We start from the raw sequence: 15648 nt of genomic DNA, 5'->3' as shown, positions 1-15648 counted from the left end.
CATATATAAGGAGTCCGATGGAAGTCAGGCAGACTTTATGGACTGCATTCACAGTTATTCTAGAACTTGTTTTTTTACCCGCTACACTTTAGCCACGTTAAAATCGTTAGCTGCATTAGGAAATTCACAATACCTGTAACTTTCGACCTTGCTTGCAACACTTAAAAAACACAGACTGATATCACTAAAACAAATGTTGCTGTGACTATGCTAACTCCCAATCTTGTAAAAAATAAAACAGTCCGAAACCGCTACATGTTAGCAGTGTTTGCATATTCACAATAACACCCAACCATGGTTTGGACATCAGTAAGCAACCAGAAATAATCCCCATTCGCTCCAGATCATATAATAGTTTCCTCTCTATTTTTAGTTCATAGTATTGGTAGTTAAAATATTAGTATTATTAGGGCATCAACATCATTTTTTGCACTATAGGTGTGCACCGGATTATGAGGCGGACCATCAATGATTGGTCTATTTTTCCCTTGTAACTCGCTCCACTTTAGCCACATTAAAAGCATTCGCCGCATTAGTCCCAATACCTGTAACTCCTAACCGTGTTTTCAACACGTAAAAAAAAAAAAACAACCGATGCAGCTAAAACAAACGTTACCGTGACTACGCTAAAAAACAGTCAGACGGCACTTAGCGGTGTTAGCCGCTTTAGACATTTAGACAGAGCGCAGTGAAACCCTTAAAATCATGTCAACCTTAGCAAGCACGCCTAGAATGGATCCATATATAAGGTGCTCTGGATTATCAATCAATCAATTAATCAATCAATCTTTATATCTTTATTTATGAAGCACTTTTCATATAAAAGAATAACACAAAGTGCATTATGAGGCGCACTGTCGTTTTTTTTTTTAGTTAAGGCTTCAAAGGGCGCCTTTAAGTGCAGAAAATCTAAGTGAAAAGAAGAAAATCTATGAGTTCTGCAGTTTTTCAACTCTGTTACTACAACCATTGGCTCATCTTCCTGAAAATCATTTTGTGCTTTTCATCTTTTTTCTTTTTGTGCCTTGTCTGCAGATCTTCAACCTTATGAAGTTCGACAGCTACTCCCGGTTCCTCAAGTCCTCTCTGTACCTGGAGTGTTTGCAAGCTGAGGCGGACGGTCAGCCACTTCCAGATCCGTACCAAATTCCCTGCAGCCCTGCGCCGTCCAAACACAGCGCAAGCTCTGACCGCTCAACGGTCTCTACCCCAAAAAAGGTACCCCAACCAACACCACCACTCCATCCACTGCATCAGCAGCTTGTTACACTTTAGGGTCCATTTCATTTCTCTGTTGTCTGATCTGCAGGAAGCCAGAAAGCAGAAGTCAGGGAAGTCGCTGAATGAAGATAGCAGGGACGAGAACGCAGAAAAGAAGCGTGGCATGTTCTTCCCGTGGGGCCGCAACAGGAGCTTTGGGAAGGGGCCAAAGAAGAAGGACATTGGTGACATCAGTCTTGGTGAGAATGGCGCGACGTTGTTGCCAAAGATCTGCGGGTTGTGTGTGTGTCTTTTTAGCTTCAGTCTTGTTTTTGCCGCGCAGACTTCCCAGGCACCAACGGACGGAGAGAGTCCCAAGGCTCCTTGTCTTCCAGCGCCAGTCTGGAGATTCCAACCTCTGGCTCTAAGATTGAGGTAAGCTGCCTCTGGTCAGATCACCATGGTAACAAAAACGCTCATAGAGCTGCCATAACACCACCAGAATTTCCTTTTATTTTCTTTTTTTTTTTCTTACTGGTGGAACCCACTCACTTTTTCATCGTACATAATACAAACAAAGATGATTAACCCTTTGAATCCTGCGGCCAACCTTTTGACTTTAGTCGGATAATCGCCACTCAGTGGGAGCGTGGGAGCGCTCACCCAAACACTGCGGCGTGCTGCTGCCTTCCGGCTCCTGCTCTTCCCTCACCCTCCGCCCCGGCGCCTCCATCCGAGAAGTCCTCCAAGATCTGTGTCAGAACATCGGTGTCAACATCGCTGCCGTTGACCTTTTCCTGGTGGGAGGAGAGAAGGTAAGGAGCATCCTGAGGAAGTGGGTGACACCAAGACATTTTTTTACTTTTGTTTTCCTCCTCTTGCAGCCTTTAGTGTTGGACCAAGACTGCATGACTCTTAACTCCCGGAACCTTCGACTGGAAAAGCGGACTTTATTTAGGTAGGCCTCATTCTAAATTTCCATCCTTTCGTGGTTATAAATGTTCTCTTGTTCACTTGAGCTCCTGGTTTTGTTCTCAGGTTGGACCTGGTCCCCATTAACCGCTCCGTGGGGCTGAAAGCCAAACCTACCAAGCCCGTCACCGAGGTCCTGCGACCTGTTGTGGCCAAATACGGCCTCCACCTCAGTGATCTTGTGGCCAAAGTAGTAAGTCACAACGCTTATGTGTCTTTCAAGCTGACGTGCTGCTCGTGACGCTGCAGCAGGGTGGAGTACGGTGGTCAGGAGACCGCATCCCCTTTTCCATCTCCACACAGTGGTTAGCCCTGTGACTCAGCCGAGCATGCGAAGACGGAGCAGCAGGGCTGTAATTAGGAATGACGACACTCCTCAAACATGCCGACTCTTTATTCCAACCCCTTAACCTCTGGATTTATTTTAGTCCGCTGGCTTGAAAAGCATCGCCGCTGCGTTATGCCATGAACTCCAGCTGAAAGGCAGCTTACAGGGCTAATCAGCGACATCCATATGTAGGATCTGTCAGTGTCCCGTCCAGCAGGAGAATCTCTAACAATCTTTTGCTCGTAGATCGGAGAAACCGAGCCGTTGGATTTGGGCGCCCCCATATCGAGTCTGGACGGCTTACGGGTGGTGTTGGAGCGAGCGGATCCGTGCTCAGGGAAAGGTCAGCTCCTTTTTCCGTGGATTCAAATCAGTATGGGTATCAGGGGCGGAGCTACAGGCGGGGCAAGGGAGGCCAGCTGCTCCCCCAGCGTAAAGCTCTGCCCCACACTTGCCCCCCAATTTTTGAATCAATACTAATAAATTATTGACAAAGATGAAAAAATCATCAATACAAGCCTCTTTAAGCTTTGCAAAAATAAAAAAGCAACATTTTTAAATAAAATAAAATTAATAACAATTATAAAAATGTATTTTTAATGCTTTAAGCCTTCCACTATTTTGCCAGCCTTCCAAAGCTCCGCCCCAATGAAGTGCTGGTTTTTAACCCTTTAACATCGGAGATGTTGGTGAAAGTGAAAGCTGACTGTCTCCACCTCAGAATCAGGTAATATATGTTGATTGCAAAAACCGTCAAAAAGTTACAATACTTGAAAAAATGTAAACACTGATGCTGAAGCTCCGATGTTAAAGACTTAGAAAGGTCAACATAAAAATACTTTACACCAAAGAATTGGCAGAAAATTCAATACTTTTGGAAATCAGTTGCTTTTTAAACCTTTTGGTGAAATCCACAAATAAAGTTGCAATGCCATTTTTTCTATGAAATATAAATAGCATAAATTATGATACGTTGGTAGGTTTTTACTAACAAGTATGTTAGATTAAGAAATATTAAGGTGGGTGTTCAGGATAAAAACACCTAAATTATCTGCTGTCTCAGATTTGATCCACACATTTTTAACATCCTGTAACTGTTTTAGAAAGAATCAGTTTCATATTTTACATTTTTTCTAAACAATAGATGAGTTATTCTCACTATAAAGTTTAGAAAGTTAGCTAAACCTTTTCCCGCCAAAAGTGGTTTTGAGATTTCATGGAGGCAGCCGTTTTGAAAGGAGCAGGAAAAGCCCTTCTTCTGCCCCTAGTGGAACAATGATGAAGTACAAGGCAGAACATATGGCCTAAGTTGTTTATAATGCATTTTAAAGAAAGGTCATGCTAATGACATATACGTCGCAGAAATGTGTGTATTACATAAGATATGGATAGTTATATCAGGTTAAAGTTTAAAAAAGACAAGTTTTTACTGTAAAAGTTTAAGACTTTCAGTTATTTGGAAAAAAAAAGGTTTTTAGGCTAATTGTGTTCATAATAAATTGGGGGCATTTTATATTACAAAAGCTGTTATTTTAGTCAGTGTTCATTACTTCACCTAAGCTTTTTCTCTTTTTATTAAAACAATTGTTATATTAATCACACTGCTTTTTTGACGGCTATAATTATTGAAAACAGTCTGGATTTGTACTTAAGTCAATTCAAAAATGAGTACACATAAGTGGAAAAGTTAGTTTTTTATTTTTAATATCAGGACAGTTTAATGAAATTAGTTTTAACCCCTTCATGCCTGACATTATTTCCAGTTATATTAAAAAAATGTTCTTTAATGTTTTTTCCGTTTAAGGTGGTAAATGAAGTGGAGTTCATTATTTAATTGTACATTCCCAATTAGTGACATACAGGCTGAAGGGGTTAAACAAAAAAAATGTTTTGCTAGAGCCCACCCTTCCATGTCCTTTCTGACTCGTATGTTTTTCTTTGTCAAAACAGAGAAACTCAAGTCTTCCTCTCTAAGAGGCCACCCTCCACCAAGGAGTTTTTCTGCCGCCGTGAGTATTTCCACCTTTACTCTCATCCATGTCTGTAAAGACAGCAACATAAAGGTGTTTTGTTTTTTCCTGCTGTGCTGCCTTTGCATCATTCATCATCAGAATGAGTAACCTTCTTTGGATACTAACTCCTCGTTGGGTGCTTCATGGCTCGAATTCTTGCCTCTATGGCTGCTTTTCCCGCCGCGCCACAATCGGGCAAGATGGTAAAGTCCCACTCCGATCAGCTTTTGATTTACTGTCAAACTGTTCCCAGTGGTCTTTTATTTTGATTATGTCATTTTTAGCCAAAGTTTAAAAAAACAAACAAGACAAACTGTCGTTTTCTAAGACGTCTTCTGCAGAGCAGCAGTAGTTGATTAAAAAAAGCAATAGCCGAGCCATACAGGTTGGAGCCTGATGCCAGTTTAGACGAGGAAGATGAAGATGACATTTCTTCTATTTGTCTACAAGTGGATGCATCGGAAGGGAGCGGGCAGCATTTTCTACGATCTATTTCAAACGACATCGTGTCACAAGAATTTGAAAAAGAAAGAGAAAAAAAAGAATAGAAAGGCAATTTCCAATGTTCACCGGAGTGGGTCTTTAAGAGAGTAAAGTCACAACACCAACAGATTTCTGTATATGGAGGGGTGGGGGTGGGGGGTCCTTCTGCAGTAAGGTGCTTAGCAGCTCGCCCCCTTATGCCCCCCCCCTGCCACCCCACCCCTAACAGAGTCCGTTGTTATTGTTGCATCTGCAGGGAGATGACAGGTCAACACCAAAGGACTTTGCTCTGAGAGCGAGTGGACCCGACTCAGCACTGCCAGGGAAAAACAGAAAGATTAATATAGATGAAGCCGAAGGTAAACCCTCCTCTTCCTCCGTTTGTTCACCTGTGTCGGATGTCTCTGCCTGCTTTGCATGGGGGCTCACTTTGTCGGGGGTGCTCCTCAGGGGGGGGAGGCTGCATGTTGGACGCTCAGCTTCATTGCTTTGCAAAAGTGTCCGACTTTTGTTTCCTGTTTTTCCAGAATTCTTTGAGCTGCTGAGCCGGGCCCAGAGCAGCCGAGCGAACGACCAGCGCGGACTCCTGAGCAAGGAAGACCTGGTGCTCCCCGACTTCCTGCGCGTCACCCCACCCACCTCCTCCTGCTCGGCCTCCTCCGACCTGGCCAGCTCCACCCCCTCCTCGCTGAGGCAGGGCCGAGAGAACGGGCCCCCCCCGCGGGGGTCCCTCACCTCCGGCATGCGCTCGGAGAGCCTGGACTCCTCCCTCAGCTCCAGCGCCAACGGACACTCCGCGGCCAGGCGCTGCCTGCTCCCTCCTCCTCGCCACCCGACGTTCGGCACCCACCTCTCCCCCATCCCGCGGCCCCCGGAGCCTCGCTCCAACCTGCGCACGGTGGAGGAGACCCCCGCCGACCTGACGCTGGTGGGCGAGGGTGACATCAGCAGCCCCAACAGCACGCTGCTCCCGCCTTTACCCACCCCAATGTCCTCCTTCGACAGCAGCGTCCCCGAGGCCGACTTCACCCCGCCGCCCCCCTGCTCCCACCCTGAAGGCACAGGCGGAGGCAAACAGTCCACTCCAGGTATTTCTACAGTGTAACCACCCAGTGTTTGTGCGTGCGCGCGTGAGTGTGTGTGTGCGTGTGTTTCCTGAGGTCACAAATGGACCAAAGTCATGACTTCCTCTATTGACTGATGCACTTTAAAGACTAATCAATGTGGATTCTTTTTGTTTCTTCCGGATAAATCTCAGTGAAGCAGCTGAAGGCAGACAAAAACAAACAAATCTCTGCTCCACGTTTACCTGGAGGCGTGCTCAACTTTTCTTCACTCCGAATCATGTTGTAATGTTTGTGGACGCACGCAAATGTGACTCCTCTACAGATATTTTGGTGATTTTGGAGCATTTTCCAGGTTTGTGCTGTAGATGTTCATCAACATGTAAAAGCTGTTCTGTCTTTAATTTCTAAATTGTTTGGTTTTGGACCGGCTCAGCAGACTGAGCAGTGGTGAACGCAGTTAGTCAACGGCGCCACCGCCGCCGCTGCCGCCAACAGTGCGTCCGTCCCACACTTCCTCTCTAGGTGCCTGTTGTGGATAATCACTGCCAATAAAACTCTGTACCTGTGATTGAATAGATCTAATAAATGTTAGAATTGGAAATCACTCTCGTTTGTCTTTTTACACGTTGTGCCCCCCCCTTTCCGTTCCTCCCCCGCACGCCTTTTTTGTCTGTCCTCCTTTTAGCCTCATCTTGTCTTGTGGCGTTCTCCTCTCCTCACCTCCCACTCCTTTGTGTGTTTTCCCGCTCGTTTTGCGGCGGCGCTGCTGTGTGTTTGCTTGGCCTTCTTACCCTTCAGTTTAAGCTGAACGCTCTTTTTTGAAAACCTTTTTTGCGTCACGTCGGTGATCTGTCGGGTCTTGCTTTGGCTAAATTTTATTATCAGATCTTATCAGATCCATTGCTTCATGTCTGCTTGATGCTGCGTTTCTTCTTTTTTTCTACCTGTTTGGATATTTTCACTCACTTGTATTCTTCTGGAATTTCAACAAATTTCACCATCAATCCAAAAAATGTAATCCCTTTTTAAGGGGGGGGGGGGGGGGGGGGGGGGGGCATGACCTCAATGCCGATGAGGAGATATGAGCAGACGAAGACGACGGATGATGATGGAAGCCCTTCAGTTCTGGCGCTCGGTTTCTTTTCTGGTTGCTAAGCGCATCAGGCTCATTCTCACTCCCACCGCCGGGCGCCATGGTAACCTTATCCATGGGTTGTGCTACAGATAGAAACTGTCACTTTTGTTTTTCACCCGTCTCCTTGCCTATTTCTCCCTGCCTTTTTTTTTTATTATTGCTCTCTCACGGACGGGCTAAAATAGAAAGTATGATTCAGTGCAGCCACCTCGCTGCTAGAAACCTGGAGAAGTGCAACAAGTTCCAACGCCTCCACTTTCCCACTTTTATTTTGAAATCTTCGCCGCGCCAATCGGGATTCAACATAAATTTCAAAGGCGTGAAGAATAAAGCGCCTTGTTCCAGGGAGCTAAATATAGCCTGAAAGCCTTTTTTCAGGATGCTTGAAAACCCCACTGCACATGAACGTTCGACTGTCACCCTCTGCTGTACAGATTGCCTCCCTTACCAAAAGAAAAAAAAACGCAGATCAACAAATCTTTGAATTTCATAAATAAGTAAAAAAACAAATGTCAGTGTGTTTAAACACACACACATTTGCACTTGTATAAGCTTTGTGTTTTCCAGCTAAACTTGTGGTTTCATTGTTTAATTTGATATTTTTTAAATGTAAATCAATAAAAAACAGTTTTTCTAATCTTAATCCAGAAAATCACAGCTCCAATCAGATCGGCAGGAGATAAAATGTCCACTAGGGGGCAAAATAACACAGTTATCAACACAGTTATCAACACCCAAAATCTGTTAATACTACCATAAGGTCAGCTTATTTACAACATTTTGGAGGAATAATAAATAAGAGATCGGATTTGAAATGACAGTTAGATGGCGTGTTATTACCAGAGAAAGCATTTTAACCCCTTTCAGATAAAAAAAAACAACTTTTTTGGAGCTTTTAAAGCAACACTTACTTTAAAGGAAGGAACAATTTTTTTCATCATGTTGGATTCACACCTGAGCCTCTGCTTCCCATTTTTATGCTCTGTACCTCTGAGCTCTGGGACAGTCGCTGCGGTCGGAGCCGGGAGGGTGGCGAGCTGAGTCTGTTGGTGCAACAGGGTTCATTCCAAAACGACTGATCTGCTGACCGGAGGCACGCTCGTGCTAAACCCTTGTTTTTTTTACCTTTCAGAGCAGTCAGAGCTTTGCTTCCTTTCTTTTTCTTATAGAATATGGTATATATGATATATTTCTTTCTGCCAAACAGCTTCTTTTTACATTTCAGTTGTAAACTGTCTGCTTTTTTCACTGTTTGCGTTCAATACTCATATTAATTTTGATTTATTCCTTTATTTTGAAAGGCAAAGTAAATTAAACATAATTTTTAGGTAATTTCTGGATCAAAGACTCAAGAAAACATTAATACAATTTTTAAAAATATAGCATCAACCAAAGCAGAAAAGTGCAAGCTACAAAATAAATATATTGGTATAAAAACAAGCTAACTTTTTTAAAAAAATGTTTAAAAAAAACCACCACTTTTGGTAAGGAGGTGTCAGCGAGCGGTTAGCCCACAGGGCGTGAGTTTACACTCGACAGCAGTGAATCACGGCTCCTGTTTACCGCCAGCGGGGGCCTCGCTTGAGCCACTTATCGCTTATCCTAACCACGATGTCGGCAGCACAGGAACGCTGTGACTCCTCACAGGACGGAGGGGGAGTTTTATTTACAACAGAGGAGCAAATTCACATTGCAGCCTCTAGTTTTCCATTAGGATTTGTGCTTTCTGTGAGTGTTTGTCATCACAGCAGCACTATAAGTCCAGATGACATCACTGCGGCCATAAATAAGGAAATGTCAAAGGTCAACGTGCTGATAAAAGTGTCTTAGGAAACAGGCTTTGGTTCCCACAACTATAGTGGCACTTTAGTCATTTACTCTAGCAACTTTTCAACCATTTGAAGCTACTTTTTGTTTTTAAATAGTGTGGTTTCTGAAAGAAAAAAAACAAAAACTTTTAAAATATGAATTGGCTAACAAGCTGCTAATTAGCGAAATACCTTACCAACCCTTTGTGGTGACCATAACAACGTGCAAATGACAGTGTGCCAAGCTTCGGAGGTTAGCTAGTGTTGTCGTATTTAACCTTTGCAAACTATACTGTATGTCCAGCACTATACTTTGTTTTAACGACCGTGCGCCTTTTATTCTGAAGCATCTTATACATGGATGAATTCTTGTTGTGTTTACTGATGTCGAAGTGATTTTGAGATGTACACGGCGCTCTGTCAAAATGTTTGGAAGGATGTTGTTGTAAATACGATAATGCGACTAACATGTAGCGGTGTCAGACTAGTTTTTTTTTTTACGTGTTATTAACAAAGTTGGGAGTTAACGTAGCATCAGTAACATTTGTTTTAGCGGTATTAGTCTGTTTTTCTTATGTGTTGCAAACAAGGTTTCAAGTCACAAGTAGTGTGAAAACGCTAACGTGTCTCACGGGTAGCGGTGTCGGACTTTGTTATTTTTGACACGTTATAATAATAATGTAGTAATAGCCATAACTATTACTACAATGTAAATATGTATTATTCTTTTTTTTTAATGACAATGGGAATTGGTGTTGATTTGGCAACATGCTAACAGCAGACATTAAGATCAACTACCTCAAAATACTTCATCGGTGTAAACTCATGAGAACATATCTGTCTTCTTTCTTTCTTCCCAGCGCCCCAGGAGGTGGTAAACGTGGAGGGGGTACACCTGGAGGAAGGTGCATCGGAGGCTTCCCAGGGAGAGGACTCGGAGCTGAGCCTCAGCTTCCAAGGCTACGTCGCCGAGCTGCGGCAATGTCAGACCAAAATGAGGAACGTCCAGATGGCTCAGAGCACCCGCACCTCGCAAGAGGTCAGCGACTGCCAGAAGGACCTGTACAAGGCCACCATTGTCTAGCGTTAACTCCCCCGCCTTCTCCCCATCTCCAGTCCACTACAGCACTTTGAAATCCAGAGCCACTGTCGTCTGAAACGAGTCCAAAAAGCGGCTGCATGCTTGAGCTGTCAGTTCTTTACTAACCATAGACGTTTGTTTTTGTCGCATTGTGGTTTTTTAGTTTTAGAGCTGATTGTACTTTTGGGACAGTGGCATGTTTTTGTTTCTTGGTTCTATTTATGATCGAATTGAAGTTTTTTTTGTTTTGTTGCCATTTTCAACTAGTCTTTTTAAAGCCATACATTAGAAGCGACTTACAAGTTACGATTTCCCAACCCGATAGCGTCAAGGTTTTCCCATTAAAAGAGGAAAAAACATTTCGATAAACTTATTTTCAACTCTTAAAAAAAAGGAAGAGATTTGATTTTATAGCCTCAACAAAAGAAAGGGGGAAAGTTGACTTATTTGAACTATAGTAGCTTTGTGATGATCGGATTCTTGGAAAAATCCGAAAGATTCTTGAAAAAGATCTGGGAAATGAGATGAGAGAAAAACAAGTTAACAACATTTAAATACAAATGTCAATGTTTTCTCTTGCCGTCTGCCGACAAACCATCAGCTCAAAGCTCGGAACGGAGGGCGCCAAAACGTTGAACAAAGTCCTTTTTAAAAGTCGTCGTCCTTTGAACAGCAGAGCACATTTTAGGATCAAATAGTGGAAAAACGCTATTATTTCAGTGGTTTTACTGTTTTTGTTGTTTTCTATATAATAATACACGACAGTGACTTTATTGTCTGTATTTCCCGCTTGTGTGGTTTCCAGGTTGTTAAATACTTTTTTTTTAATGGTTGCAATTAAAGGAAATAAAATGTAAATATTTGACTTGTGGCATGATTTTATGAAAGAAAAGCTTATGACATCCAGAGAGCTCTTTACTGAGCATGTGCAGAACTGTCTCCATGCGCTCCGGTTTGTAAACAGAGTCTAGCACTCCTGGCCCTTGTGACCTCCTTGCTAGCTTAGTTATTACTGTCAATAATTAGCGGCACAGTTGAAAAATTTGCGTCCTACAGGCTCCTTCACGTTTCGTTTTTTTTTTTTTTTTTAGCTCAGCATCTGGGCAGAAGTTGTTCCAGGTGGGGAAAATTACAGTTTCGATTGTGGGATCGGGCAGTTCTGTCTTGACGCCGCATGTCACTGCAGGAATGCTGACACAACGTGAAGCCTAATCGTCTATTTAAGCTCCTTTCTCTTTCTTTGAAGCCCCTTCCCTTATCTGAAAGCTACCGTCGTTAGGAAGGGCTTTTGTTTGAAAAGGAACTCCTTCCAGATGTTGTTTCAAGAGAAAGAGCCACCTGCAGCTGCTCAGGCTGCTCTCACGGCGCCTCAGAGGGACAATGCATGAGGGATCAGCTTTCTGGTTTGCAGCAAAATTCACTGAGCTGAGAAAGGAAGCTTCTTTTCTGCTCTAACAGGGTTACAGCCAACTAGTGTACAAAAGACTAGGTGAACATCTCCTACATTTGGTTAAAAACAAAAGAACAAAAATTTCTGGCACCATCTTTTATTTACATTGGAGAGACCTATAAAAGGAAAATTGTAAAATTTAAACAAAACTACCACAGGTAATTAGATGTTTTTGTAGAAAATGTTTTTAATTTGGGTGTCATTGTTTATTTTTCTGATTTAAAAAAACTTTTAAGTCCCAGTCTGATCATCTTTTCATTGTAAAAGCGTTCCCAGTGTTTATTTATTTATTTATTTATTTTAACTATGCAATTTTATCCAAAAAAAAAAAATCAGTGTCTTTTTCTAAGACAAAGTTTCTGCAGGTGTTCTTTAGAAATTCACTTGTGGGCGGGACTATTGGCATGGAACAACCCCGCCCCTTCTTCCCCTTACTGTTGCTGAGAGCTCTCTGTTTACATGCCCTCTTGCTAGCTTACAGACCCTCACAACCTCAACCGTTAGCGTTGCAACCAAGACGGCGAGCAATATTTGAGTTGTCCAGCCGTACAGTTTGGAGCCAGACGTCACGAAGACGAGGAAAACGAAGACGAATCCGGATGTCTGCAAGCGGATGCATCAGAATGATTGCAGAGAGATTGTGACCCGCCCAGCGTATTTTCTACGTCACAAATTCAATCTTACAATGCAACCTGCATTTTTTGTCGGATTCACAATGATTAGATTAAAGAAATACCCAGAAATTTCCTTTTGAGCTTAATTTCCTTTAGATATGTCCTCCAATCATGAGAAAAATGTGATCAAAGAGGGTTTTTAGAAACCTTTACACTTCACAGACAAGACTGCAGAATGTTTCTATTTTTTATTTTGCAAAATAAAAAAATATGTACATCAGTGCTTTGAGCTGGTAGCAGTTACAACGGTTCATTTCCTTGAAAAAATTAAGATAATACGCCTGTTCTTAAACATTGCATATTTTTTAACAACAGTTTAGTAGTAATTACTGCTTAATTATACTTAATTATAGTATTATGTGGAAAGAATCCCTAGTGTTGTTGCTGATTAAGCAGATTTGGTGTGTGTAACTGCTTCCCTGAGATTACAACAAGAATGATGAAATAATGATAAATCTCAAAAAGCTGCACTTTGTTCTGGAGCATTTAATGGAAGCCACCAATGTTGTCAAAGTTCCTTCAGATTTTTACTCTGAAATAATCTCCGTATTCAAGTTTTCAGCAACATGTTTGTTAACTCTCCCCCGTGAACCGCCACCTTAACGTGGTGGGGGAGTTTGAGAGCTCGAGTGATCCCAGGAGCTAAGCTGTCTGGGGCTTAAGCCCCTGGTAGGGTCTCCCATGGCAGACAGGTCCTGGGTGACGAGCCAGACAAAGAGCGGTTCAGAGCCCCTGATGAAAGGAAACAACAAGGACCCGATTACGTCGCCCGGATTGGCGTAACCGGGGCCCCACTCTGGAGCCAGGCCCGGGGTTGGGGTTCTCAGGGGAGCGCCTGGTGACCGGGGCTCTTCCCACGGGCCCCGGTCGGGCACAGCCCGAAGGAGCGACGTGGGACCACTCTCCCAAGGGCCCACCACCCATAGGAGACCTCAAAAGGGACCGGTGCAATGTGGTTTGGGTGGCAGTCGAGGGTGGGTGCCTCGGCTCCCTGGTTTCGCTGGCGGGGAAAGAGGCCGGAAAGACTAGGAAGACCCAAAAGTGCTGTGAGGGTCTGCTGGGAACATCTGGCTGAGCCCTCCGTCAGGGAAGTCTTTAACTCCCACATCCGGGAGAACTTCAAACACTTCAAGCTGAAGAAAGAGTCCTACCACGCCTGGCTGGCTTGCGGGACTCCAGAGGCAGCTGACAGGTATTGGCAGTCTAAGCGAGCTGCGGCCCGGACTGTTGCGGAGGCAAAAACTCCTGTCGGGAACTGTCCCACTGGACTGGCAGACAGGGGTGGTGCTTCCCCTCTTTAAGAAGGGGGACCGGAGAGTGTGTTCCAACTACAGGGGAATTACACTCCTCAGCCTCCCTGGGAAAGTCTATGCCAGGGTACTGGAGAGGAGAGTCCGTCCGATAGTCGAACCTCGGATTCAGGAACAACAGTGCGGTTTCTGTCCTGGTCGTGGAACAGTGGACCAGCTCTACACCCTATCTAGGGTGCTGGAGGGATTGTGGGAGTTCGCTCATCAAGTCCATATGTGTTTTGTGGATTTGGAAAAAGCGTTGGACCATGTCCCCCGTGGTATCCTGTGGAGGGTGCTCTGGGAGTATGGGGTCCGGGGAGCCTTCCTGAGGGCTGTCCGGTCTCTGTATGACCGGAGTAGGAGCTTGGTTCGCACAGCCGGCAGTAAGTCAGACCTGTTTCCGGTCCACGTTGGACTCCGGCAGGGCTGCCCTTTCTCACCGGTTCTCTTCATAGTTTTTATGGACAGAATTTCTAGGCGCAGCCAGGGCCGCAAGGTGTCTAGTTTGGGTAGTGAGGATGCTGTTGTCCAGGGTGCATTGGGGTGGTTTGCGGCCGAGTGGGAAGCGGCTGGGATGAGGGTCAGCACCACTAAATCTGAGGCCATGGTTCTCGACTGGAGAAAGGTAGTTTGCCATCTCTCGGTGGATGGAGTGTCCCTGCCCTAGGTGGAGGAGTTTAAATATCTTGGGGTCTTGTTCACAAGTGAGGGAAGACCAGAGCATGAGATTGACAGGGGGATCGAAGCGGCGTCCATAGTTATGCGGTTGCTGTATCGGTCTGTCGTGGTGAAGAGAGAGCTGAGCCAAAAAGCAAAGCTCTCAATTTACTGGTTGATCTTCATTCCAATACTCACCTGTGGTCATGAGCTATGGGTTATGACCGAAAGAACGAGGTCCCGAATACAAGCGGCTGAAATGAGCTTCCTCCGCAGGGTGGCTGGGCGCTCCCTTAGAGATAGGGTGAGAAGCTCGGTCACCCGCAGAGAGCTCGGAGTAGAACCTCTTCTCCTCCACATCGAAAGGAGCCAGTTTAGGTGGATCGGGCATCTAGTCTCCTGGATGCCTCCCTGGGGAGGTGTTCCGGGCATGTTCCACTGGGCAGAGGCCCCGGGGAAAACCCAGGACACGCTGGAGAGACTATGGCTGGCCTGGGAACGCCTCGGGGTCCCCCCAGAAGAGCTGGAGGAAGTGGCTGGGGCGAGGGAAGTCTGGGCATCTCTGCTTAGACTACTGTCCCCGCGACCCGGATAAGCGGAGGAAGATGGATGGATGTTTGTTAACAATCTGAACATTACAACAAATGCAAGTTTTTCTGCACGTTATGATGTAAAGATGGGTGGAGATAAAATGAAGCTGGAGAGTTTACGGGTGTATTCAGACTGGATTTATTGGCTTCCCTAAAAGCTCAACAACGTGCGTTCAAGCGCCTTCTTCCATTGGAAAGTCTAGATGAACGCACTTTCAGGCTTCTGGGTTCAAGCGTCGCTACACAAGTTGCTACAGCTGTTTCTATGAACAAAGCTCGCGGCCGTTGAACAGGCGTAGAAGGTTCAACCAGTTCAACTTTGACCAATCAGGAACTCTGGTTTAGGCATATGGATAGTGTCTTTTTTAGAGTCTGAAAATTAATCATGGAGGACTAATGAATAATTATGGTTTGTGCCCGACTGGAATTCTACGACACCAAGTCGGAATAGACCTAGGAAAGAAAAAGCTTGGAACAAGATTGAGTGATTGGCACCAAGCCTCTGCAAATTGTGAGTAAGTGTACAAGTATTAGCTACAGTCCAGTGTGAACACCATGTGCTAATGGTGCACACGCGCATCACATGCCTGGTGTGTATGTGGCTTAAGAGTAGATTTTCTTAGCAGATTCATGCTTTATTTATATAGAAGAAAACAGATCTAAAAAGGGTTGTTCTTGACAATTATCTTGTTAATATTTGTACCATATATTCTAGTGACAACATTAATATTGACAAATATATATATTTAAAGAAGAAAAGATAATTGTGTATCTAATAAAAAGATATCTGCCAATAAGTGTCTCCATGAAAATGTTGCATCCCTGAAACAACATTTTAAACCTTTGCTGTTTTATTAAACATGAAATCAATCTGTGGGAGTGCGATATTTGAATATAAT

The 15648-nt window shown here is 44.2% G+C and overlaps 1 protein-coding gene across 16 annotated transcripts in view; it reads left to right on the top strand.

Annotated features, from left to right (window-relative positions):
• rgs12a (regulator of G protein signaling 12a) overlaps positions 1 to 10944 on the top strand; it is a 40143-nt gene extending 29199 nt beyond the window's left edge. For 12 of the 16 annotated variants that reach the window (XM_078936461.1, XM_078936469.1, XM_078936460.1 and 9 more), the window contains 11 exons: positions 1036 to 1218; positions 1310 to 1460; positions 1544 to 1635; positions 1824 to 2015; positions 2085 to 2158; positions 2239 to 2365; positions 2747 to 2843; positions 4451 to 4509; positions 5252 to 5354; positions 5523 to 6083; positions 9866 to 10944. In XM_078936461.1, coding sequence (XP_078792587.1) covers positions 1036 to 1218; positions 1310 to 1460; positions 1544 to 1635; positions 1824 to 2015; positions 2085 to 2158; positions 2239 to 2365; positions 2747 to 2843; positions 4451 to 4509; positions 5252 to 5354; positions 5523 to 6083; positions 9866 to 10089 — 1863 coding nt within the window. In that variant the 3' untranslated portion in view covers positions 10090 to 10944. Of the gene's footprint in view, positions 1 to 1035; positions 1219 to 1309; positions 1461 to 1543; positions 1636 to 1823; positions 2016 to 2084; positions 2159 to 2238; positions 2366 to 2746; positions 2844 to 4450; positions 4510 to 5251; positions 5355 to 5522; positions 6084 to 6253; positions 6664 to 9865 lie in introns of those variants that run through there. The other 4 variants (XM_078936463.1, XM_023966028.2, XR_013651133.1 and 1 more) reach the window with 3 other exon arrangements.
• Positions 10945 to 15648: the final 4704 nt, after the last annotated feature.

Source organism: Oryzias latipes, chromosome 18 (genome assembly GCF_053564925.1).
Source record: "Oryzias latipes strain Hd-rR chromosome 18, Olatipes_Hd-rR_3.1".
Lineage (NCBI taxonomy): Eukaryota > Metazoa > Chordata > Actinopteri > Beloniformes > Adrianichthyidae > Oryzias > Oryzias latipes.
Note: the sequence above shows the minus strand (reverse complement) of the source record. Positions and strands in the feature narration are given on the sequence as shown.